At 36.9% G+C, this 27,780-nt stretch overlaps 1 protein-coding gene across 1 annotated transcript; it reads left to right on the forward strand.

The window, feature by feature from the left end:
• Window positions 1-393: 393 nt before the first annotated feature.
• LOC120632060 (transcription termination factor 2) lies at window positions 394-26,940 on the forward strand. Its single transcript, XM_039901829.1, has 19 exons — window positions 394-634; window positions 1,502-1,612; window positions 2,141-2,218; window positions 2,649-3,472; window positions 3,731-4,096; window positions 6,036-6,242; window positions 8,777-8,906; window positions 9,449-9,568; window positions 10,371-10,571; window positions 11,971-12,078; window positions 12,921-13,120; window positions 13,880-14,089; window positions 15,306-15,497; window positions 16,514-16,652; window positions 17,917-18,113; window positions 19,420-19,597; window positions 20,227-20,390; window positions 20,954-21,111; window positions 25,608-26,940. The coding sequence occupies exons 1-19, from the start codon at window positions 469-471 to the stop codon at window positions 25,771-25,773; spliced, it is 3,915 nt and encodes a 1,304-aa protein (XP_039757763.1). The 5' UTR covers window positions 394-468; the 3' UTR covers window positions 25,774-26,940.
• Window positions 26,941-27,780: the final 840 nt, after the last annotated feature.

Raw genomic sequence — 27,780 nt, forward strand, 5'->3', positions numbered from 1 at the left:
TACGTCATAATATTGCTGCAATTTAGCTAAACCGCAATGATGCCAATTTTGTTGTACTCAAACCTCTGAACCATATTTGACTGGTTATTGTATGTTAGGTTGTATTGATGTGTTAGGTTAGCTTAAAACACCAGGATATCATAAAAAAAACAAACTGGTTTTCATCATTAAACCTGGTACCGGAATCGGTTGGTATCGATGGTTTAACCGGTTAAATTAAATTAGTCTATAAGTGGCTATATGCTCCGGGATCTCAATGTTTCAGTGTAGCACATGGCGTTCATATTCTCTTTGGTTTATGTGAAAGCTCGCAAAATTTTGAACCCAGAGCTGTTACATTGGACAATAAAAACAAAATAACGTCAACAAAAAACGACATCAAGTTTTCAAATTGCTCAGTTCGGTGAAATTTAAAACTTTTGTTTTTATGAACTGAACTTTAGTTTTATTGTAATTATTAAAAATTTAATGATGGATAATTCGTTTTTCGAATACCGTGATCGCACGGCCGCGGGAAGTGACTCGGACAGTGAAATTATTGATAGTAGTTTTAGCCAGTCTGTCGTATTACCAAAAACACCAGCAAAGAAAAATCAAACTGTATTCGTACCAGAATCTGATGATTCAACAGAAGGTAGTATTGCTACATACGTCTGATGTCGGTTAAATTTTTAATCGTTGTCGGTATTACTTAGCGTTATCTACAGTAAAGTCTGCATTCGATAAAAGATAGGCCATTGGAGCAGAATAGTGGGTTAAAGCTCTATAACCCTCTACTACGAAACCGGTTGTCACTGCCTAGCAGTGGGGTTCTTCCTCGTCCGTTCCTGGGTATGTTTGCATGGCCATATAATGGCCATGCAAACATACCCAGGAACATACCCAGTAAGTATGATGCATACCTTCTACTCTAACTGGAAGAAGTTCAATGGACGGCTCAGGCCAACTAAGTAGGGAGACAGGCCCAGGAACAGAAGACCCCAATCTGTTGTATATTATGAAAATTAATCTTAATTTTCTAAGACTTTGCATGTAACAATTATTCATTGTAAAGTCAACATCTAATGAGTCTGCTCAGGTTTCGGAGCGAAATATGCATAGAGGGTACATTGCCGAAGATCTGTTTGGTGTGGAGTATAAGGATTGAAGAAATTATAAATTACACTATACAGATTCTCCAGCTTTTTCCGGAGAATCTGTATGGTGCTTATTAAGCCGAATTTTCATAATGACCCCTAACTGGTTTTTTTCAAGTTATTGATGAACCAAGCAGATGGCCCACCTGAAAGTGGGAATCCATTGCCTTTACACAGAGCAACACTTTGCACAGCATGCAAGGAACATTTCCTGGAACATGCCAGCCAAGGCAACCACCTAAAGCGTGGCTGTTAAGCCTCATCAATTATCTTTATGAGATTTTAAAAGCTCAGGGTTGGTAGAACAGTATTTAACACTTTTTTACGCTTATTATTACATAACTTAGCGTATGTATTAATTTCAGATGAATCAGAGAAAGAAAACACTCCAAGAATTATATCCACTGCTTCTTCTGGTCACTGGACCAGAAGAAGCAGTGTGAAACTACATCAAGTAGTTTTGAGTAGTGATGATGGTAAGCAACATAGTTCTTAAGGCCATATTTATGAAAGTAGCATATTTTCAGAAGAGTAATACATTATGCTTATAAATTGCTGGTAATTGCGCATAGTTAAATGAAGGGGACCCAACCCAGATTAAGGCAGTTGTAAGGCATACATCTTCATCATCTTCATATCAACCCATTACTGGCCCACTACAGGGCTGGTCTCCTCCCACAATGAGAAGGGGTTAAGGCACCACGTTGGCCCAGTGCGGATTGGTGGACAAGACACCTAAGGACCACTATTATAAGGCGTTAAGCCCTTGCAAATCAATAAATGTGACATAACATCAGAAAAGCTGTGCAATGTTTTGCCTCACCTAAACTTCGCAAAACTCAAAAAGTAGTTTATAGATAGACTTAAATTTTTTAGACTAATCTTGTCTAATAGCTGCAGCCATGTAGTACTGTGTTCAACTAGTTTATTATGATGATAAAACTTATTGCCACAGATTTCTACTATGCTAATATAATTTTAGTTAATAAAAATTATCTTTTTAGACAAAAGCAATAGAAGCAGCATTAGAAGACCTTCTGACTCTACTAATAAAGTAGTTATTACCTCTTCTGATGATGAAGGTAAGTTTAAATAAAATAATAAAAGATTATAATAATATAGACTAAAGTCAGTAAAATTTTGAGCTATGTTATGTTTGACTGACTTCAAAAAGGTTTTGATTGGGTTATTTAATTAATTTTTATCCATAGGCACAACTATGTTATATATAGATGGATTTGCAAATTTCTCTTTTTATTCAGCATATCAGAGTACACCAACATTTTTATGAAGTTAGACGAGGTTGCATATTTTTCGCGACTGGATGCTATAGCACATATAATTTAACCTTGATTTATACAAAAATATTGTTTGTATTAGTTTTTTGTCTATCGTTTCGAGAAAGATCTCAAAATAGCAACCAATTGTCATTGAGAGTAGACTGTTTTTAATATGTATGATTCCTAAGCTGCTTTACTAATCTGTTGTTTGAAATAATTAAATAACTTCTAGTGGAACAAGTTTCCCCGGAAATAAAACCGAAACGTCGCCCCCCAGTCAACCCCTCACCATTATCTTCGAACTCTTACATTGGGAGGAAAAAGAAGAAACTCATGGTTCTCCTAGATTCTGAATCCGACAATTCATTTATCAAAGGACATTCTAGAAAGAAAAAATGCATAAAAGACACTCCAGTCAAGCTAGACTGTGTAAAAAAAAATGTTATTCGTGACATACAAAACATGAGTATAGAAAACAATGATTCTGTTGTAAATGATGATGGCAGTGATGGTCAGTCTGATCATGATGACGAAAGTCAAAATACCGATGAAAGTCACGACAAAGACGAAGATCAATCGCAAGATAGTGATGCCAGTGAATCTGAAAATGAAGTTATTGAAAGTGATAGTAGTAATCATGAAGTTAATGATAAAAGTAACAAACGTCGTAATAAGAAAAAACTATTTAAAATAAGTGACGACAGTGATACTTCATTAAATAAAGTAAGCGATAGTAATGAGTATGATTATAAAAATAATGACAAAAGTTGCAGTAATGAGCAATCTGACCAAAGCGATGCTACAGAGTATCTTATAAATGAAGGTAACAGTATTGCACATAATGACGAGGAACCTTGTAGAAATGAAGGTAATGATTCTCTTAATGAAAGAAAAAGTGACAATACTAACTGCAGTGAAAACAAAAGTGTAAATACAAGTGACGATGGCCTTGAAGAGGAACAGATGGTGATGTCGCGAGCTACGCGGATGAGTATCATGGGGGTGATACCCAAAGATAATGAAAGCGACGATTCAGATTATATAGAGTCTGATAATGTGAGTTCTGCATTAATAATAAAAATAATTATTAAAAGTATTTGAAATTCATCTTGTATTTTGCAATCAAGCTTAAAGGTTAAGCTACTAGAAAATAGAAGTGAACTTAATTTAACTGACCTCCTTTTGAACTCTGATAAACGTACAAATCACTTGCTGAGTATTTTGACTGTGTATTTTAGTAAATACTATTATGAATTTTAACAATTTTTTTTTATAAATTACATGTAATTTTTTATAATTAGAACAATGTTTCAGACAACCCAATCTTCCCGTGCAAGCTCAACAGGTAACTTATACAATGCATCTGATATAGAAACGCAGCCTAATACTTCTCCTGTAAAAACTACGAAAGGCGACAATCCCGATACTTCTACAATAACATGCTCTCCTATATCTAGTCCATCAAATAATTTAAGTAATGAAATAAATAATTCTTCAAATGAGAAACAAGTCTCAAATAGTAATATATATAGCCCTGAAGTGTGCGATTTGAGGAATAAAGTACTGAATAAAGTGAATAAGGAAACAAAAATGTATAAAGAAAATATTATAGATGATGATGTCACGATAATAGATAGAGAGCCTGAAATTATTGCGCTGAGCAGTGATGATGAAGATGAGGTAAGTCTTGATTGTTATACTCATATTCTTATAATCGTTATAATCACTCGAGTAACTCCTTATCTAAGAGATCCTTACCTAGGCATACATCAACCGTTCACCGATAGTTATAGAAGTAAGAGTTGATGAAACGTGTTTCTTTTTTTCTATAGAAAATTAAATCAATAGGCATTGGATTAAGGCAATGCGCATTTATCCTATGTTAAGCTCAACTTGCTATACTCCAAGAAAAGCAGCAAGTTGGGCTCAATATTCGTTACATATCTTGGAGTTCCGCAAAGTAACGCCTGCTTCTATCCACACTTACTCTGTTTTTGTTAATTCCGTTACAATTATTGGCTTGACTGCAATCTCACTAGCAGGGCTAGCAATGCGCAGGCGACAAAAATTATATCCCCTGAAAGGGGGGAAAATAATTAACGTGTCCACCTGGTAAAGCACGGGAACAGGGAATAGGAGAAGTTTACCCCCGATTATTATTTACACATTCACATTTGGATATTATTTCAACTTGTGCGCCAATATTCTGAGAGTTTATAAAGCTGTGGGAGAAGACAATAATTTATCCTTTCACGGGGATGTAATTGTCTCCTGCCAATGCTAGCTAGGTGGTTAGTTACATTGCAGTCCAAGATGGTAATGGGCTAACCTGTTAGGGTAAATCGCTGTGGAAAAGATTAGTTGCGATGGTTTAGTTTGTTTTGTTGGTTTTCTTGTCTTTGAATTGTCTTTGAAAACTTTCCCATGGCATGTTTCGATTTGATTTGAATATTCGTTTCTATTATCTGTGATTTCAACAGAAACAAAAGGATGTAGCGTTAAAACGCAGAGCCAATTCATTAAATAAAAAAAATAGAATCAAATTCAGAAATAATCTAAAAGTGTGGGTAGTTTTAAAATTCTCATAATATAACGATCGTTTAGAATAAAACCGATATGTCAAATACTCAGATGTCGTGTTTTAAATAAGCCTGTCGATTCATGCGCAAATTATTCGTAAACAATTAGTAATTTAACGAAAATTGTGATTTGTAATCGTGGATACTTGAAAAAATGCCAAAACTAGTGAGTAATTTGTTTTTTCTGTAAAACTTAACGACGAAAACATTGATTTTGATAACTATTGGACATCAATCCTTAGTAATTTGTAAATCCCTACTAATAATATAAATGTAAAAGTGTGGATGTTTGCTAAATAATTGAAACGGATTGGGATGTAATTTGGCATGCAGCCTTTTACATGGAAAAGAACATAGGCTACCTTTTATCTCGATTCCTTTAGTAGGTCCCGCGGGAAAATTGAAAATTGCTTACGAGCTAAGGCGCAGGTAGACAGTTTCGAAATTTGGTATGCTATGGAAAAAGACATGTACGCTCGTTAACAATTTTTAATCCTACCACGGGAACTCTTGAGGGTCAGTATATAAATAATATATATAATAATATATATGTCCTATTGCATAGCATGGGCGATATGCATATCAAATTTCAAAGCTGTCTGCCTGCAGCTTTGCTCGAAAACAACATTCCGCTTTCCCACGGGAACTTCTTAAGGAATCGGAATAAAAGGTAGCCTATATTCTTTTCCATGTCAAAGGCTACATGCATGCTAAATTTAATACAAATCCGTTTAGCCGTTTTTGCGTGATTGAGTTACAAAAATCCACACTTTCACATTAATAATATTAGTAGGATAATAATAATAACACCTTTATTTAATCAGAAGCAATTAATAGAAGCGCTTAATTTTACAGTTTACATTCTTTAGAATTTTCTATCTTGTGAAAGTTGAGAGCGGAGCCTGCTTCCAAGCAGCTTTGTCGTTAAGAAATTCATCAAACACGATTTATTACATTTATTTTAAAACATTGTTTAAATTTATAGTGTCAGGTTCAAAATTACCTTGGGAATGGGTTAAAAAAAAAAAATTTGATTGTAGGTGAAAGAGGATAAGAAATCTCCCAGTTTCAAAAAGTCGCCGAGGTCAAAAGAACAGAGTACAGCACAGTTCAAAACTAACGACATAAAGCAGTACCTAGCACCACCCAGCTACCCCAATCAGAATATTGTTTTCGTGAAGAAACACGTTCGGGAGAACGAACTCAGTAAGCTCAATGGACTACGGGAGGACCTGCAGAATATTCGGGTTAGTTAGTGTTTTTATAAAAAGAGATATTATAAGTTAATGGGACATTGTAATACTTAACCAAGCAGCATTCAAAATTTTATTTATTTATTAGTTTTTTCAGTGAAACAACCACTGTTACACATAAGAGTAATTCCGTATTTTTTTGACACATAAACCAATCAAGTTATATTTTAGATAAACGATTAGAAAATAATAAATCTGAGCTGATAATAATCAAAAATATTGTGAGTAACAATATTAACCTGAGAAAATTCAGAAATAATAAATTCCCAAATTGTCCCTGCTGGGATTTTGAAGCAATGGGCTAACTTTTTGATTAATAAAAAAATTAAAAAAACTAATATCTCAATATGTATAGTCCAACAAGCATATTTATGTTCCGTACAAGCTAATTCAAAACATTCTCAGTGTGTCAACCCTATTGGAGATAAAAGATCGGCACGTGCATAGAACCTACGCTACGCGACGCGTACCTGATAAAATGACAGGAGTCACTTGATTTTAATTTTGCATATGATGGCTGTATTTACTATTGAATTCAAATTCAAAAGTTGAGATAAACATAGGTTCATCATTTTATATTTATTTTTATAAATATTCTTATTTCTGCTATCTTGTTTACGTATTTGTATTTAGCTACTTGAATGTAGGTTTGAAATAATTTTACACCACCTGTCCGTTCTCGCTCATGTTGTTCTAATCCTAAGGTTGCCTGGCAGAGATAAATTAGGAGTTATCTGTGCTGCCTTTTGTATTCTACTTCCTTCTTTGTGTTTCTTTTCTCTTTTTATTTTCTTAAACTAGCCTTATTTAGAGAGAATGCATTTGTTTGGCTATTCGTATATATAACAACTTGCCAGAATCCATAAAAGTAATGAATCTTCCTTAAAATTGCATGAGTGGCTATTATTTCATTGCTTTTACTCGATTAATAAATTTTTCGATTTTATTAATGATTAATTTTGTATGTATACTTAATCAACAATATTATGGATATAATTTAAGGATGACTTTTTTAATTTAATTTAAATCTACGTGTATTTTGACTTAACTGCTTATTTTCATTTCATTAGATTATTTTAATTATCGATATTATGATTTATATATTATTGCGGTCTGATTATGGTTGAAATTTCTTTTTTAATGTTTTTATTTCATATTATATCATTGTGAGTTGCACGGCAAATTAATGGTAATAAAACACTGTTTCAATAAAAAAAGCTAAATTGTAACATCTGATGATCTCCGTGTATTTATGCAATAAATCGTGTACAAAATAAATACACATAATGAGCCCAAACAGTATTAATATACTTACTTAGATACATACAGATTAATACACTGAAATATACATTACATAAATACATATTTGCACCGGGTGGAGGATTACACCCCGGCTGGGGAGACCAGAATGCCGGGGGTCAGGGCAACAGGCTAAGAAATCTGCGGAGTATCCTAGCCGAGTCCAGCAAAACCACTTTCTGCATCTTGGCTGCCAGTGAGCTGCCACGGAACCCCAGTCGCCTTAGATGGTGTGCTAGGCTAACTGGGATTAAGCCATTTGCAGATATAACTATAGGGATGATTTCAGCGGACTCCACGTGCCACATGGCGGTAATCTCGTGAGCTAGATCAAGTTACGTTTTTTCTCGGTCTCAGCTCTCACGAGGTTCTCGTCATACGGAATCGTGATGTCCACCAAAAACACCCTAGACTGTGCCCGGTCCATTATCACAATATCTGGCTTATTAGCCAGGATCGTCCTGTCGGTCCCAATAGAGACGGACATTGTCGCGCTCGAGTACCGGCACCGGTGAGTACTTGTAGTACCGCAGCCTTTGATCTAGGAGACCGTACTTTAGAGCAAGCTCTTGGTGAAGGATTTTGGCTGCTTGGTTGTGCCTGTGTTATTACTCAGTGTTAGCAAGCGCGGGGCATCCCGAAAGCGCATGTCTGAGTGACTCGCCGGGGTAGCGACAGGCTCGACAAATGTCGTGAATGCCATCGTTCGCAATGTACTTTCGGTAGTTCCGCGTCTTAACCACCTGATCGTGTATTGCACAGACAAACCCCTCGGTTTCCTCAAAGAGATCGCGGAAATTATTATTAACTTTATAGTGGTGTACAAATAAAGACTTAATCAAATAAATCCCTGTCCCTATTAATATTATAAATGTCAATGTAAGTTTGTTTGTTACGCTTTCACGCAAAAACCTCTTAACCGATCCTCATGAAACTTTGTACACATATTCTTTGAAGTGTTAGAAGTAATATAGGATACTTTTTATCCCGACATTAAGCTCGGTTCCTTTGGGAGAGGGGATGAGTGTTTGACGATTTTACACCATAACTCCGACAAATTACAACCGATTTATATAATTTTTTTTGTACTATAGAGGTTATAAAATGTGTTTAATTCGCCCAAACTGTGGTTGTAGATAGAGGACAGAACTCCTCAGCGGACAGCAGCAAACCTCTCATTTAAGGCTTAGCGATACTGAATACTTTAATTTTTTTTTTAAACGTTTCAGTACTTGCTGGATAACTTGGACGAGGATACGCTTCCCGACCGCGGTGTAAAGCTGATGCAGCGACTCGATGCCCTGGAGCGCCAAGTTCAGCAACAGGGGGACAAAGTCGCCAACATGGTCGTAGAACCAGGTATTGATGGTCAATTTTATGGTAAAACTTAAAATAAGTCATTCTAAAGTCAACGGCTAGCATGGCAAGGGGACAATTATATCCCCGGGGAAAGAATATAAATGTGCCATTCCACATTGGTTCAGTAGAGGATGAAGCAAGCAGCTCATCATATAAATTATTTGTGGATACCATTTCAGCACTACTTAAGACTTTTCTGATCCAAGGCCGTGGGTTCGATTACCAAAAGTGGAAAATGTTTGTGTGATGAACATGATTGTTTTTCATTGTATGGGTGTTTATCTATATATCATGAGTATTTATATAATATATTATTTATAAATATATTCATCAGCTATCTTAGTACGCATTACACGAGCTACGCATGCTTTGGGGCTAGATGGCGATGTGTGTACTGTCGTAGTATATTTATTTTTTATTTAATTTTCTGCCCAAGCATCTTGTTTGAAATTTTTATTTTTAAAGTGTTCAAAAGTCGGATCCCACAGACATCTGGCATTTTGATAGGCTTCTATAATTAAAACTAACTATTCTTGTTTAAGATATGCCTACGAAGGAAGATATGGCAAGAGACGGTTTCGCTCGGCAGGACAAGGAGTTGTCTTGGGACGAAATACAAAAGGCCAGTAACGCCGTGCAGCCGCGAATGTTCGGCAAACAAGGTACATTATTACTTAACTACTGAATTCATTATATATTCACTTTGTTGCAAAACCGAAAACACGGACATACGTGTTCATTTGTTTTCTAAAGTGTATTCAGAATTTTGAAAAAAGGCGTGTAACAATGGAGAAAATAAAAACTAATTATGTACATAAAACAGTGTTCACCGGTTTGGAAGGCAGATTCTTCAGAGAAGAGCCGGCATGAAACTCAGTGGATTGCTCTTTTTCAACATCATTTTACAGAATTTGTATATCTTGTGAAAGAAGAGACCGGGGCGTTAAGGAATTCATCAATCGTGTAGTAACCGCGATTAATTAAATGTGTTATAATACATTGTTAAAACTTAGGTGAAGGTAGATCTAATATTACCTTCGGTATCATGTTATAAAAGCATATACCCATCCCCACAATGGATTTCTGTACTTTTCTCAGACGATATGCAGATATTACTAATTTAAGACTGTTTCTAGTAAGTCGATTGTTTATATCCACTTTTGTTTTACAAAGATTAAATAAAGTAAGGTATACTTCATAGTATATTTCTAATAGTATAATTTTTCACAGAGGGATTTTTGTTTATTGTTATTAGTTACACAAAACAGGTAATAACTAAAAGTAGATTTAAATATAAGTAATAACAAGTTTTGTTCTAAGCTACAACCCAAAGTATGTGTACACATCTTGGAATTAAATTAAACAAAAAGTAAAGATAAAATTTAAGTTGAAACAAGAATTGCGTGATCTAAGTTTGTATATTGATCGGACAGCTCTGTTTTGTAATATAAATCTTTATCTCAGCAATGGCCACCCACATGTTCGAGCGCAACCTTATTCTGGACCGCCTCCGCGACTTGTACGAGTCGCTCGCGTCCCGCCCGTCGGAGCAGTCGCAGTCGAAACAGCCGGCCGGCGTCAAGAGCGAGTTGATGGAACACCAGTTGCACGCGCTCGCTTGGCTGCGCTGGCGGGAGACGCAACGACCGTCCGGCGGGATTTTGGGTAAGATGTCACTATCGACTCGCTAGCGTTTCGACTCGCGACTTCGTCCGCGTATAAGTCGACCTTAAAAGATAGATGCTGCCACGTTCTTTTTTTTAAAATTTTAAACTGAAACAACACATACGTGATTTTATCGAAACTTCCGTTTATTTATCGCACGCAGCGGAAACTATTGGTCTTAGCGTGATGATATATATAACCTATAGCTCTCCTCGATAAATGGGCTATCCAACACTAAAATATTTTTTTCAAATCGGACCCGTAGTTCCTGATATCTTCGCGTTCAAGTAAACATACTAAAAAACTCTTCAGCTTATATACACATACACTTATAAAGTACTAGCGGTCCGTCGTGACTTCGTCCCCGTATAAGTCGACTTAGTATTAATAGATAGATATAGGCTGTCGCTTGATATTATCGAAACTTTAAACGTTTATGTCCCACACGCAGCCGAAGCTCTATATAGGAAAAAACACCGATTTTAAAACATTCTTCATTGGTGCTATGTTTCTATTGGTCTTACCGTGTAATGTAGTAATGATATATAGCCTAGAGCCTTCCTCGATAAATAGGCTATCTAACACTGAATTAATTTTTCAAAAGTGGACCAGTAGTTCCTGAGATCCTCGCGCTCAAGTAAACAAACAAACTCTTCAACTTTATATATAAGTATAAGATTACGGATCTACTAGAAGACACAGATCTTCTTTCGGAATAATAATTTTATGAAGCGAAAGTTTGTTAGTTTGTTTCTTTGTTTCTTTGTGCAACCTAGTTGATGGGATAAGGACAGTAACAGACGCTACTTTTGATCCAGAAGAAACATCAAACTCTATTTCAACATAATAGACTGGAACACTGCAATTACGTGTTCACCGCAGGTATATAATATGTAACTATACAAGATGAAACCGAATTACGAAATACTGTTGAACGGGGCATAAGTATATTTCATAAGGAAATCTCTGTAAATATATTGAATCAATAGAAACATATTTATTTTTCCATATAAACTAACTCAGTACATTCTAAGTGTTCACTTATGACAACCCTATTGAAGATAAAAGACCGACACGAGCATAGTACCTACGCTACGCGACGCGTACCTAATAAAGTGACAGGAATCACTTGATTGTAATTTTGCATGTGATGTTAGGGCTGTATCTGATTTATTTCAGTAAATACTATGGCAGTGGTTTACTCAAAAACTTTTAGCGTTTCGGTTACACAGATAAGTCTCAGAGAAAGTACATAATGTAGGTACCTGCCAGTGAATTATTTCGGTTATCATTTACACGTTGTATTTTAAGTATAGATATATGTATCACCATACGTATATAGAATAGATAGCTAGGCTAACAGCGCTTTACTTTTAATTGTGTTCAATTTTTCCCTTAGCTGATGACATGGGTCTCGGTAAGACCATCACCATGATATCGCTGATCGTGGCCGATAAGGAGGGTTCCATTGACAACGATGATGACGACGATGACAGAGGCCCGAGACGTGAGTTTATTTCCTTTTATACATAACAGTTTATTTCCTTCCTTATCTATTTTTAAAACTTACTTTAAACTAGTGCTATGAACAATAAGGTTAATTTCCTATACTGCGCGAAAAGCAGTAGAATCTATCTTGCTTATTTCTTCGATCTTGATACTCCACACCAAATACTCCACCAGACCGGAACATAGCAATAAATAAATAATATATAAATATACTACGACATTACACAGACAAAGTAAGACAAAGTAAGCGTAGTTTGTGTTATGGGTACTAAGATGACTGATGAATATTTTTATGAATTATATACATAAATACTTATAATATACAGATAAACACTCAGACACTAAAACACATCTGCATATTCATCACACAAACCTTTTTCAGTTGTGGGAATCGAACCCACGGCCTTGGACTCAGAAAGCAAGGTCGCTGCTCACTGCGCCAGTCGGGCATCGTCAGCAATAAAATAAATAAAAATAAATATACTATGACAAAACACATCGCCATCTAGTCCCAAAGTAAGCGTAGCTTGTGTTATGGGTACTGAGATGACTGATGAATATTTTTATTTATGAATAATATACAAAAATGCTTATAATATACATAAATACTTATAATATACAGAGAAACACCCCAACACTGAAAAGCATTCATGTTCATCACACAAACATATTCCAGTTTTGGGAATCGGACCCACGGACTTGGAATCAGAAAGCAGGGTCGCTGCCCACTGCGCCAGTCGGCCATCGTCGGCAAAGCATCAATGCTGCTAAGTACTTACCCGGACTAGCTCTGTCGCAAAAAGCTCATTCATTCATCTAAAACACCCGTTTGTTTCACAGTGGCTCGTGGGGGTACGCTAGTTGTGTGTCCCGCCACTCTAGTCCAGCAGTGGGCTAGCGAGGTGACAAAACACTGCAATCCGCACACACTGTCCGTTTGCCTACACCACGGCGCGTCGCGAGCAACGCAACCACACCGCCTGGCGGCCAACGACGTTGTGATCACCACATATAACATCCTGCAAAGAGAGAGCGAGAAGGTAATACTGTTGAAAGTAGCAAGAGAAGCATAGGGCAGGAAGAATTAGGAATTGAGATTAAACTTTTTTATAATACTTAAATACAGTAATGCCTGAATAGATTTTAACAGTTGCATTTGCAGTTATCTAGGACAAAAAAGTACGTTTATCTCATCATCATCATCATTATCATACCGGCCCAGTACAGGAGTACAGGGCACGGGTCTCCTCTTACAATGAGAAGGGGTTAAGGCCGTTTTTCACCATGCTGGCTCAGTGTGGATTGGTGGACTCCACACACCTTTGAGAACATTATGAGGATCACTGAGGCATGCAGGTTTCCTCACGTTTTCTGCTGAAGATCTGCCTGATCTGGAAGCCTGAAGTAATAGTTTTTGTATAATTATACGTTTTTGCAAAAATAACAATAACAAAGAATCTCTTAAATATTTATCTTATTAAATTCATGTATTATGAAAAACGTTTAATTGTTAACATACGAAGTGAGATTGGTATTTCTTTTCAATAAATAAAACTGCAAAATCTAGCGATCCTTCATGACAGGTGAAACGCCGAATTCAAAATTATGACGTCACGTCTAGATAAACATAATTTTGTACCGCTTGAACTTCGAGAAACTCTTAAAATTTATTTTGTGACTAAAAACTATCAGTTGCTGAGTTTTTTGGCTATCAGTATCAATACGAAAATCAATAATCCTTAGCTATGACGTCACGAGTGGATCGAAAATTAAGATATGGATGTATATTAATTGTGTAGAATGGCGTTTTATCGCGCGTGCGCTGGCGCCGCGTGATCCTAGACGAAGCGCACGTGGTGCGCAACCACAAGTCCGCCACGTCGCAGGGGGTGTCCAGTTTGCCCGGCGCCCGGCGCTGGGCATTGACGGGCACGCCTCTGCACAACAAGGATCTAGACCTGTTCGCGTTGCTCAAGTTCCTGCGCTGCACGCCGTTCGACGACCTCACTGTGAGTACTCACAGGGTGCTTCCATGTCTCCATACACACTCCTCCATAGTCCAGCAACGTATATACAACGTGTTACCGAATTACAAAATACTGTTGAGAATATTTCATTTAATCACGCTGTAAAAATATTAAATAAAAAGAAGCGTATTTATTTTCCATACAAACGAATTCAAAATATTCTAAGTGTTTACTTATGACAACCCTATTGAAGATAAAAGGCCGACACGTGCATAGTACCTACGCTATGCGAAGCGTACCTTGTAAAGTGGCAGGAGTCACTTGTTTTTAATTTTACATTCGATGTTAGGGCTGTATCTGAATTATTTCAATAAAAACGATGGCAGTGGCTTACTCAAAAAACTATTAGCGTTTCGTTTACACAGATAAGTCTCAGAGACAGATCATAATGTATCTATAAATTCTGTGAAGTATTATTTCGGTTTTCATTTACACTTTGTATATGAAAACCAGTGATTGCTAGAGACTCTGTCAAGCTAAAATTTCCAGCTAAAATCTTCATTAGCCTATAACAGTCCACTGGTGACAGGCCTAATTACATGGGAAATGTGTAGTGTGTGTGTGTGAGTGTGTGTGGTTTATTCTTAACCTTAACTAAAGCTACGGGGGTTTCAAACGCTTGCTGGTCTAAGAAGAATCCTACAACAAACTGAGCTGGGTGTTCTTTTTTGTTATCACCATCTCAAATTGTCATTTAAAATTATTAGAATTATTAGAAGCGCAACCTGGTTAGAATAATTCATACCCAAGCTTTTTTTATCGATTTAGAAGTCCTTTATACTATAATAGGGCTTTTGTATGGGTATAGGGTCTCGTTATAATGATGAGAGCAACATGGCCAAAACTGACGCGTGATAGAGATGCATGGATTATAATTAGACATGAATAATAATTGATTACATTTTTGTAATTTTGATATCAGTCTTAAATTTTATTCTTTTTTTAATAATGTCGATTGATTTAGGATAGTATTATTATAGTAAGTAGGAATTAGCGTGCGAACATGTATATTTTTTGCATGCCACCTAAGGCGGATTGTTTGTCCCTATATTTTTTCTACCAACAATTTAAAACCAATCTGCAAATAACCGATTTGAATTTAAAAATTCAAATTGCCTTTCCATTCAAATTTTCATTCAATAGTCTTCGTCCAAAGGGTGAATGAAGTACTTATGAAAACTGGCATGATTCTTTGTAGATGTGGAAGAAATGGATCGACAACAAAAGTCTGGGTGGGTCGGAGCGCCTGAACACCATCATGAGTTGCGTGATGCTGCGCCGCACCAAACAGCAGCTACAAGAGAAGGGCCAGCTCACCTGCCTGCCCGAGCGCAGCTCCCACGAGCTCACCGTCACCCTGGCGCAGGAGGAGATGAACGTGTATCAGAAGGTCAGACTTAACATTTAGTACTAGAGCTTCTTTTGACATAACTCCTCCGGGGAGTAGAAACACCGTCACCCTTTCGCAGGAGGAGATGAAGGTGTATCAGAAGGTCAGACTTAACATTTAATACTAGAGCTTCTTTTGACATAACTCCTCCGGGGAATAGATAAGAAGTCTTCATTGCACATACAAACAGAAAGCTGAGTTAATAATACCGAATTTAGGGAAATACTATCGTCTATCTGGGTTGCCGGTGTAATAGCATAACAGTCACCTGTGGCTTAGACACCTACGCCTCAAATTGATGGACACAGACCGCATGTTGCATGACGTGCTCCTTGCATTCTCTGTGAAGTGTCGCTCTGTTAATAAGCGATGGTTATCCACTTACCATTTGATGGACCATCTGCTTGTTCCTGGATACTTTATAAGTTTGTATATGCAAGAGCTCGAGAGTCTTTCTTAGTATGAAAAATGTTAAGGCAAAAAGAAATAAACATGTATCATAAGGTCAGACAACAAAATTATATATTACGTTTATTTTTTATCTATGTCGCCTATATTATATACCATAAGACCACGATTATATATCTCACATTCGAGGAAAGCTGGGAGAAATCTCTATTGTAGATAAGCTATTCCTTCGTACTTTTAATAATAATATATAATTTTTTAAAATGTTTTTGTACAAGAACATTAAATATAAAATAAATATATATAATTCTTTCCACTAGCAGCATCTTCGAATCTTAAAATGTTATAACTTTCTCCCAAGTCTGTATAATAGTGCTTTATAAAAGTCTGATCTTAGTGAAGAGTTTTTACTGTGTGAGATTTATCGAGAGCGGTTGGCAATTGCGCAAAAAATACACAATAGGTACGCTGATTTTGGTTTACAGATAGAGGGTCTACAGAAATACCACCCTAATTGTGTTAAACTGACACAGCCTTGTAACCTTGAACATTAATGTGTTTTGATTGAGTTTAGAATCAATTAATTGAAGGGTTCTTGATGTCACCAGGTGCTGGTATTCTCCAAAACGCTGTTCGCTCAGTTTCTCCACCAGCGCGCGGAGAAGCAGTCCGGCCTGCAAGGCACGATGCCGCCGAAGAAAGACAGCGAGTATGCCAAGATGCATAAGAAGATGATTGCCTTGCAAGGTAAACTTTTATTATCCTGATTCGTGATGAGGATCTAGGCGAAATAGTAATTACCTTACCATGTTTTGTGAAATTTAAACTCACTATATTATTTATGCGAAAAAAAAGGTTTCACGAACTTTTATGTGATGTCTAACGTTTTAGGCGCCGTCTAAAGTCACGATACCGATTCGGCGAAAAGTAAGGTTCAGGGGACTCTTAAATTGACGCTTGACAGATGAAAAATAAATATAAATTCGGTTTATTTCTAATAATAAGTATATTTAGATAATAATTATTGCTTTTTAATAATATCACATTCACATTTGTTTTATAAATATAACCTAAAATAAACTATGTAAAACTACATAGAATCTAAAACGTCTTCGAAACCACCGCAGCGAGGTACAGTTCCTAAGATGCTGGCAGCATTGCGCCTATGGATGGCCAATCTAATTTCTTTATAATCTATCTTTATAGTTTATTTCTTAATAATCTTAAATGCATACGAAAAATTAATAATATGAAAATACAAACACAAAATTCGCCAACTTGTAGCGAGAACCATAGACAAGGTTATATGAGTTGCCAAGTGAAAATCGATTGGTGATAGGTAAATGTATGCCTAGGAAACTTACTTGATAAGGCGTTACTTAAGCATTGCCTTGTCGGGCAGTCTTTTCCGTGGCTTGTAAATGTCCTATCTGGGCATACAGCATTTAAGTTTAGCTAGCTTTCCTTTCAAGGCACCGACTTCCCACCGTTTTTAAATTAAGCAATTAAATATCATGTGCTTTAACGGTGAAGGAAAACATCGTAAGTAAACCTGCATCACTGAGAGTTCTCCATAATGTTCTGAAGCGCGTGGGAAGTCGAACAATCCGCAATTGGCCGGCTTTATCATTCCGAGAGGAGACCTGTGGCATATAGTGGGCCGGTGAAAGGCAATTGATGATGATTTTCATGGGCGTGTACCCAGCTTCTGGCCTGACGTAAGATTTGAAATTTTTTTTGGAGGACGTTCTAGAATCGATACTGAAGCCAAAATTGTATTTTTTTTTTTAATTTTTCTCCGTCTGTCTGTATCTGGGCCGCCATACATTTTTTAAGGTAAATTATATTATTATTAAATAAATTATGGTGGCCAAGAATGAATCAATGCTCAGAATGATAAAGGCCACCTAGATAGGCCCATGATGATGATCTCCCGTGCCCCCCCTTGGATATGATGATGAAATATAACTACCAGGCATAGCAGTCTGATGCGTTTCATATTTTCATTTAGGTGCAAAGCCGGTCAAATCCCATGAGATCCTGGTACTCCTGCTACGATTGCGTCAAGTTTGCTGCCACTGCGGACTTATCGCCGCCATGTTGGACCACGACAACAACACGGAGCTGGCGGAGGACGTCGGCAGCGAAGATCTGCTGGCCGAACTCAACAAGCTCACATTAGAAGATAAGAACACCTCCAAAAGACAAGTTAGTGCAAACAACGCTACGTGGATATTGGTAACCCCCTATATCCCTAAGCTGATGGCAGTGTCGTGCACTAAATACAAGCAGAAAAGCGCTGCCTACCCTAACATTTTTTTTATAACTGGCAACAGAGGACATTCTATGCCATTTTGCTGCTTTATGCTTACCCTGGTTTAAATTCCTGCGCACGCCACTGGCTTTTTTCTTGAGGTCAATACTTTTGAAAAAATAGCTCTACAAAGTTTTCTTAAAAAATACGCTGTATCACCCAAAACATATGAAGTCAAATAGAATCATAGATAATGGTAACTATGGTAACAGAAAAATTTAACCTTCACTTCTATTTTTTTTTTTTTATAATTAGGAGGGGAAAATCCTCATGGACCCCTATGGATAGTGCCGGACTCCTACCGACTAAAACCCCTCCTGCCTTCTAAACGTTGGTGTACCTGCCGTTTGGCAGTCCACTAACGTCGTTGTCCTTTAATCTTCCCTCTCTTTCGTCCCTTTCTTTTACTTTTATTATCTCTTCCATATATTTTTTTTTAGATTCCCATTTCTATTTGGGTTGTTTAAAAAAATTATTTTCATTTTTACTCTGTTTATCTTTATTTTTGATAAACCATGGCTAAACAAGCCATCAAGTCACCTAATGTTAAGTTATTACCGGCTATAAATACCTACAGCGCTAGGAGGAGCTACCAAAGATCGGTTGACTTTTAAAAAATTTTGTTTTCGGTCCTTGGGAAAAATCTTAATTATAGATTTGCGGGAACGCCATACGTAATTTGGTCCTTCGAACCGGATCACCGAACTCAAAGAACCTCTGTAACCGAATTACGAAATACTGTTGAAGGATGCATAAGTATATTTCATAACCACCCGTAAAAATATTAAATCAAAAGAAGTATATGTATATATTTTTCTGCTAACAAACTATTTTTTGTTCTGTGTGCAATAAAGTGTTTCTTCTTCTCCTTCATTCAAAATATTTTTCCATACAAACGATTTAAAAACGATCTAAGTGTTTACCTATGAAAACCCTATTGAAGATATAAGACCGACACGCGCATAGTACCTACGCTACGCGACGCGTTTCTTAAAAAGTGGCAGGAGTAATTTTAATTTAGCATGTAATGTTAGGGCTGTATCTGATTTCTTTCAGTAAAAACTATGGCAATGCTTTACTCAAAAACTATTAGCCGTTCGGTTTCACAAATAAGTCTCACATACAGTAAAAAATGTACCTCTAGAGCCTGTGAAGAAATATTTCGGTTTTCATTTACACATTGTATATTGTTTCACACAGAGTACTGGCAACGAGTACTGGCACGAGGAAGAAGTGGAAACCGGGGAAGGTACAACCGCTGCCGAAGCCATCAAGTCTGTTTTATCGTCAAACAATCCAGTGTTCAGCCTACAGAGGCAATCATCGAAAATCAAAGCTGTTATGGAATGCCTTAATAAAAATGTTTTTGTCAATAAAGGTGAGTTCCCTTAACTTGGCTCGTAAGTTAACTAGAATTGCGGTCAGAAGCAGTTACTTTGTGGAAATGCCGAATAAAGGTTGTATATTAATGGCAAGCAGGTTACATCGATGGAAATGGAAGAGTTTAGTAATGCTCAGTGAAACGCTGCTGGCACTAACAGATGTCACTAATATATATATAAAAGAGAAAGTGTGGACCGATTTCAATGAAACTTTCAGGGAGTTGACCTGGCGAGTAATCCTGTAAAGTTTGGTGACGATCGGAGTACTCCTATTCTATTGTTGGCTGTACATGGGTGTAGATAATGATCTCACCCGCTCGAGAAGAGAATAGAAGAGGATGAATACGGAGAGAAATAAATGATTTAATATATTATGAGACTTAAAGATTAAAAATTTAATGATTTAAGTTTATTGTTTAAATAAAATAAAGCAAAATCTAGCCCGGCGAAGCGGGCTGGGTACGCTAGTATTGTTATAAATATATATTATAAGGCTACCGTAAGTATACTTATCTTCATGGATACATATACGATGGATATCCACCTCATCAAGTGAAAGATCTGGTAAGTCCGTCGATTAAGACTATTTACAATAAAATTTAATGGTATATTTCAATGTATCTAGGTGAAAAGGCAGTAGTGGTGTCGCAGTGGACTTCGGTGCTGAACCTGGTTGAGCGGGAGTTAAAAGCTGCTCGCGTACGTAGCGTCACACTACGCGGGGACGTGCCCGTGCCCGCACGTGCGTCTCTTATCACCGCACTCAACGACCCGCGATCTGACGTCCGGGTAAGATATACTTCTTTGTTTGCGGTCTGCCTGTTGCCATCCACCCACTTGAAAATACTATATTCGAAAAATTCACTTATTTATGACTTTACTATTATCGTTTTGTGTAACTAAGTTGTGGAAACTTTATTGGTTTATGTGATAATGGCATAACTCTTTATGTGTAACAGTACGGGTTTTTCCCTTGAAAAGCTCATCCTACTGATTTTTGTTACTGAAATGCGTGTAGCCTTTGACATGGAAAAGAACATAGGCTATCTATTATCCCGATTCTTTAAGTAGTTCCCGGAGGAAATAATTGTTTACGAGCTGAGCCGCGGGCAAACAGCTTCGAAATTAGATACGCATGTATGTCACCTATGCTGTGGAAAAAGACATTTACTATATATGTCTCAAATATTTGCCGAGGTAAGATTAAAATTTTTTAACGAGCTTTAGACCCGATACTGAAGACTACTCAACGAAGTCATGGGCAGTAGTTAATATATAAATAAATCAAACTTAGTCGCGTGTAATTGCAGTCATATCATAAAATATACCACATAACACTTTTCGAACACCAGGTTATGCTATTATCACTTTGCGCTGGTGGAGTTGGCTTGAACTTGTGCGGCGCCAACCATCTCCTGTTGCTGGACCCTCACTGGAACCCTCAGCTGGAGGAGCAGGCGCAGGACCGCATCTACAGGGTGGGCCAGGTCAAACACGTTCACATCTACAGGTAAGCAACCTAAAATCGTCAAATGTATCGATGGCATTTTCAAGGTCACTGTTGGAGAACGTGTTCAAGCTACTGAACTGTGGAATGAACTCCCAATACGACAGTCAAGGTCACTAGACATATTCAAACATGCTGTTAAATCTTGAGCAAATACATATTTGGCGATCTATTCTTACACATATACAACGTTTAGCAAAATTGAGAAATAATATTGAAGGATGCATAACTATATTTCTTAAGGAATCACCCTGCTAAAATATTAAATCAAAATAACATATTTATTTTTCCATACAAACTAATTCAAAACATTCTTAGTGTTTACTTATGACAACCCTATTGTAGATAAAAGACCGACACGCGCATAGTACCTACGCGACTTAATAAAGTGACTAGGGTCACATGATTTAAATTTTGCATGCGATGTTAGGGCTGTATCGGATTTCTTTCGGTAATAAGTAGGGTTTAATCAAAAACTATTTGGTTTTCGGTTTCACAGATAAGTCTCAGAAACAGTACATAATATACTCCTAAAGCCTGTGTGTTATTATTTTTTTATTTACACGTTGTTTAAGTATGTATAGTATATATTAGTTTATATTTACTATTTTTATTACTTTATGTGTGTAATCTAGATAAGTGTTAGTGTGTAATTATTCGTAAGTATTTATGTAATCCACCAATCCGCATTGGGCCAGTGTGAAACGGCCGAGTTCGAATCCCAGCACGCATCTTTAACTTTTCTAAGTTACGTGCGTTTTAAATAATAAAAATATCACTTGCTTCAACGGTGAAGGAAAACATCGTTAGGAAATCTGCATACCTATAGAGTTCTCCATAATGTTCTCAAAGGTGTGTGAAGTCCACCAATCCGCACTGGGCCAGCGTGGCGGACTTACAGCTTTAACTTTAACCCCTTCTCACTGTGGGACCCGTACCCTGAAGTGGTTTCGTAATAGGTTGATATGATGATGAGGACAGTTGTTATATATTAAGAAAAATATTAGATATTTATTTAAAAATAGTATATTTTTGCGGTACCGGAATACTAAATCGCTTAGCGGCACGTCTTAACCGGTAGAGTGGTAACTAGAGATTCAGAAATTATAAATTCGCAAATTTTCTTCTTCCGGGGATCGAAACCGGGACCTCCCACTTAAAAACACAATGCTGCGCCTAAATGCCCTATTATCTGCCAAATCTGTTTTTTTTTTCTATTTATAGCTGTCAAAGTTTTCATTCATGCCACTAATAGTGTATTGAGTATTCTCACTGCTGCCCGCGTGGTTATTTCTTTGCAGCGAGCCAAGTTTTTTTTTCACATCCGCCGGTAATGAACGCTTCTTCATTACACCGTGCGAAATTTAAGACTTATACTATTTTGCTATCAGTTACTGTTCTACAGCTAACACGAGCACGACAATGACTATAAAAAAACTATATATAACTATACAGAACATACGAATATGATTATATAAAAAACTTTTGACTTTAAATCAAAACGCCACATAAATTAAAAATTGCTTATGCTACTTCCGCATAGAATATGTTTTAACTGTGGTTCTGTATCATATCAACTCATCACCGATCCACTAAAGGGCACAGGTCTCCTCCCACAATGAGAAACCTTCCGACCCCGTTTTACCACAGAGCAGCGTGACGCCGTGAGCGTTAGCATCCTTACGTGTTGATATTCAATCGACACGCACGAAACTTGCTGGGATGTGGAACGGCGTCCAGGCAACTGTGATTCCTTCATGTGAACTATGATAAAAATGCTTGGGTATGAATTGCTCTTAACTTCATAGCTAAACATTAACTCGACTGTGAGATAACAAAGAAAACCCTGGCTAAGTTTGTTGTGGGCTCTTCTTAGACCAGGGCGATTGCAGTTATCACCATCACCTAACATTAGTTAGTAGTGTAACATGTTATATGTATGAAGGCTTCATAAGTGCCTGTGATAAGATCTACATGAATAAAATCGATGATTTCTAACAGGCATGATTGACGTCAAGAGCTGGCCTATAGTATAAAAAAAACGCTATAATAACTCGAGAGTCCTGCCGATTCGTTTTGAATTACGACATGACGTCACTGTCGGTCATGTAAAGTCATCGAGTTGCGCGCAGGCTGCCAATGATCCCACCGGTTCACGAAATGTTATCGAGATGCAAAGTATTCGGGGAATTTGGCGAGACCGCTCCCGATGGCTCACCACTGGCATCCGCCCGTGACGTCGGCTGCCAAGATTTCAGGAAATTATTGCTTTTCATTTAACTAGCTCTGCGGGCGGCGTTGCTTCTGATTACTGCATCGATACTATTTTTTTAATTTAAGTGAAACTTCTTTGGGCAATTCTTGGATGAATTAAAAGCATTAATCTCGTCACCGCACGTTTCTCCTAAGCTCTATGTATATATATTATATACCACGTGTAACGGAAATACGAAATACTGTTTAAGATTGCATAAGTATATTTCAGAAGGAATCACCCTGTAAATACATTACACCCTATTCATTTTTCCATACAATCTAATTCAAAACGTTCTAAGTGTTCACTTATGACAACCCTATTGAAGATAAAAGGCCGACACGTGCATAGTACCTAAGCTACGCGACGCGTACCTAATAAAGTGACAGGAGTCAGCTGATTTTACTTTTGCATGTGATCTTAGGGCTGTATCTGATTTCGATCATTAAAAACTATGGCAATTGTTTACTCAAAAAATATTAGCGATTCGGTTTCACAGATAAGTCTCAGAGACTACATAACGTTCCTCTAAAGCCTGTGAAGTACTATTTCAGTTTTCATTCACTTTTTATATACCTCTGTGCGTTATTAGTATATATTATATGTATACAAAGTGTTTATCTCTCTACATTTGAATACTAAGTAACTTGTGAGTTGTATGGTCGAGCTACAACACACACACATACAGCAATTTTAGCTATTTAGGAATTGCTTGTTCGTCGTTAGTAAAAACGGGGATTAGTTGCAGTAATAAGTTAATTAGTTGCAAGGCCCAAAACATTCCCATTATTCTTGTAGCTGCAAAAGTTACTAACACATAATTCATAAATAAAGATTTTAAAATAATGACAGTGTATAGTCAGTACATATTTTAAAAATTTAATTTATGATTATTAAAATATTTCTAAATTAAAAAAAATGATACTTTATTAGTTTGAACATTCGAAGTAAGAATAAACTTACAATGCAATATACTAGGTTATATAACAATAACAATTCGTTTAAAGGAAATTGCATACAATAAACCACACAGTGACATCTTGGAGATGTCTCTTAAAAAGTTCAATGTTTATATTAAAAGAAAAGTCATATTATAGTATAAAGGACTACGTTATCGATAAAAAAGCTTGGGTGTGAATTATTGCTCTAACCAGGTTGCTCTTCTAATAATTTTAAATGACAATGTGAGATGGTGATAACAAAAAAAACACCCGGCTAAGTTTGTAATGGGCTTCTTCTTAGAAGATGGACGCGTTCGGAGCTTTAGGTTTAAGTTAAAGAATATGGTTATCATCATCATCCTCCACCTATGGGAAAAAAGATATTCTTGACTTTGACTTGACTATAAACTATTTCACAACACTTTTTATACACTCAACAGCTGCTTATAAAAGGGACCAACTAACAAACACACTTTCGCAATTATAATTAATATTAACGTGCTTCCACTTCTCCAAATTTAGTTTTATGACTGTGTGAATCTTGGTGACTGTAAATTATTAATATTTAACTTCCGCGTAGCCTCAATATAGTGTTCAGTCACTCATCTAAATGTAAATGTTGACAATACGAAGTTTTTATTTGCTACGAATTTTTGATAAAATGCCGCAGGTCCTCTTAGAAAAGATTGTGGAGGTTTGCATGCAGCAATAAGGGCATCTTCATTCCTCATGCATGCCTATAGTTATTGATTTCGTACTATAAAGTTGTTGTTTTCTGCAGTATTGAAGCACTTGCTGAATAGTGCTGTCCTATATCCAACCTATGTAGATACCGTTATATTGGTCTTGACAAGTTAGTGGTATCAGTGATCAGGGATCTTACTTTAGGATATTGCCGGTTTGCCAGTAATTGGGTTAGCACTAAAACTTTATGTTTCTCAATGGTCCTTAGCTAGATTCAATGGATATCAATATACTAGGTTACATACAATTAATAATTCGTTTAAAGGAAATTGCATGCAATTCTACAATAAACTGCCCATTGTCATCTTGAAGTTGTCTCTAAAAAAGTTCAAAGTTTGTATTAAACGTATGCTTATAGAAAAGTCCTATTAACTACTAATAAAGTTATTCCTTTATTAGTAGTAAATGATTAAAAAGCTAAAAATTAATGGCAGAAATGGCATGCATGGAGATATACGTAGGGTCGGTTGAAAATGATCCTGAATACAACACCTTTATTCTGCAGTTGCAGTGATGTCTCGCCATTTTGTTTTTGGACTAATCTGATTTGACTTCCTCAGGTTCATGTGCGTGGACACAGTGGAACAGTCGATCAGACAGCTGCAGAAAGCCAAACTAGAGTTGGCGGAGAACGTTCTCACTGGCGCTAAGAACACCAACGGCTCCAAGCTGTCCATTGAAGAACTGAAGATACTCTTCAACATGGGTCCTCAGGGCGACTCATAAACAGATGCCTCCACAGTTCCCGTCAGTCTTAATGGCCGCTCAGAGTGCCAACTGGCAAGTGTGGGATTTTCTACCTACGTTCACTTATTTGGTCGCGAGAAATTTAACTACGATTTATATAGTATCCTTTGATACCATATAAATCGTAGAGCCATCTGATTACAAGATAGGGAGACCGCACTGTCACTTCGACTTCACTTTCGGGAGGCCGACTTCACCTGTGAGGTGCTGGGATTCGAATTGAATGAATTCGCTAGGCACTTGTGCTGTTTTTGATACAATATATGAAAGTCTACTTCATTACGTACCTGTAATAACATATGTTAGGTTAGTATGTGTCACTAACGAGTGAAACGCAGAGCGCAGCAGAAGTTACGCCAAAGGTTGGAGGTAGAAAACGAGAAGATATTCTGAAGGGCATTGTCGATAGAGAGATCTGCTGGTAAAATACAAAAATAAAACTACTCTGTTCTCCCACAGCTTTATCAACTCTCAGAGCACTAGTGCACAAGTGAAAATAATATCCAAATGATGAATGAATGAATACACTTTTATTGTACACCACAAAAAAAACAGGAAAAATCATAAAAAAAAAAACTAGTTTACACTAAGTATACAATTAGGCGGCTTTATAGGACATAGCGATCCCTTTCAGGCAACCGATGGAGTAAATAAAACACTGCTCAAGACGAGATAAATATATTTATAAATATATACATAAATACTTTATTTATATAATAAAATTCTACACAATATTATATATACATCCTAATATTTAATATATATATCAATACAATGAATATCAATAAATAGGAACAATATTGTCAATCCCCAAACAAAACAGAATAGGCATTACTAAATTACCGAAGATTCAGAAAAAAAAAATGATCTTTAACAAGTTTTTTGAAGATGCAAATAATATATGTGAAGATAATTTTTTATCCTTTCCCTGCCCATGCCGGCCGTGCTGACAGGGAAAATAATTAACGTGTCCGCCTGCTAAAATACGGGAACGTGGAATAGTAGAAGTTTGCCCCCGTTAATTAATCATCATCATCATCATCATATCAACCGATAGACGTCCACTGCTGGACACAGGTATTCGGAAGGGAGTTCCAAATTCCAAAGCTTTATGCCGCTTGTGTCCAGCGGCTCCCCGCGACGCGCTTGATGTCGTCTCCAACTCGTTGGGGGTCGACCAACGCTGCGCTTATCAGTGCGGGGCTGCCATTCCAGCACTTTGGGACCCCAACGTCCATCCGTTCTCCGAGCTATGTGCCCCTCCCATTGCCACTTCAGCTTTGCGAATGGCTGAGCTATGTCGGTAACTCTGGTTCTTCTACGAATCTCCTCATTTCTGATTTGATCACGCAGAGATACTCCGAGCAAAGCTGTCTCCATCGCCCGCTGAGCGACAGCGACTCTTAATTATTACACATGTATATTATTTGAATATTATTTCCACTGGTGTGTCGGTGCGCTGAGAGTTGATAAAGCTGTGGGATAAGATGATAAAAAAGAAAAATAAAAGTACATATGCCAGTTCAATTTTGCAGTATACTCTGGAATAGCCCTAAAGATTGACGGGAACTGTGTCTGCTACATAGCTTTACCGTTATGGCTTTGAGATATATTAAGTTATGAGTAAATCGTTAAAATATAAAAAATATAAGAATTCCAACAAAAAAAACATTGGTTGTACCTTGCTATTGAAAACTATACCCAGTGGTTTTAGTTTGGTTTGGCTATTGAAATTTATTTCATTGGACAGTTTTATACCTAAAACGGAAAACCTATATTGTAAAAAAAGTAATGGTGTAAAAAAAGTTATTTGGCACTTAAGATTTTTCACAGTCGCAACGACATTATATAAAAGGTTTAACTTTTATGTTGTATAAGATGTTGATATAAGAAATAGATCTAAAACGTTTATTGGTAATGAAAATATATGGCTTAGTATATATTTTTTTATAGCCACCGAAAGTGCCTATACGAAGAGTTCTTTGA

Source organism: Pararge aegeria, chromosome 19 (genome assembly GCF_905163445.1).
Source record: "Pararge aegeria chromosome 19, ilParAegt1.1, whole genome shotgun sequence".
NCBI classification, from domain to species: Eukaryota; Metazoa; Arthropoda; class Insecta; order Lepidoptera; family Nymphalidae; genus Pararge; species Pararge aegeria.

Coding starts and splice junctions, on each gene's coding strand:
- LOC120632060 (XM_039901829.1), top strand. CDS start 469: ATGATGGATAATTCGTTTTTCGAATACCGTGATCGCACGGCCGCGGGA. Junction 10,572..11,970: donor ACCGTCCGGCGGGATTTTGG/GTAAGATGTCAC, acceptor TTTTTCCCTTAG/CTGATGACATGGGTCTCGGT. Junction 16,653..17,916: donor GAAGATGATTGCCTTGCAAG/GTAAACTTTTAT, acceptor ATTTTCATTTAG/GTGCAAAGCCGGTCAAATCC.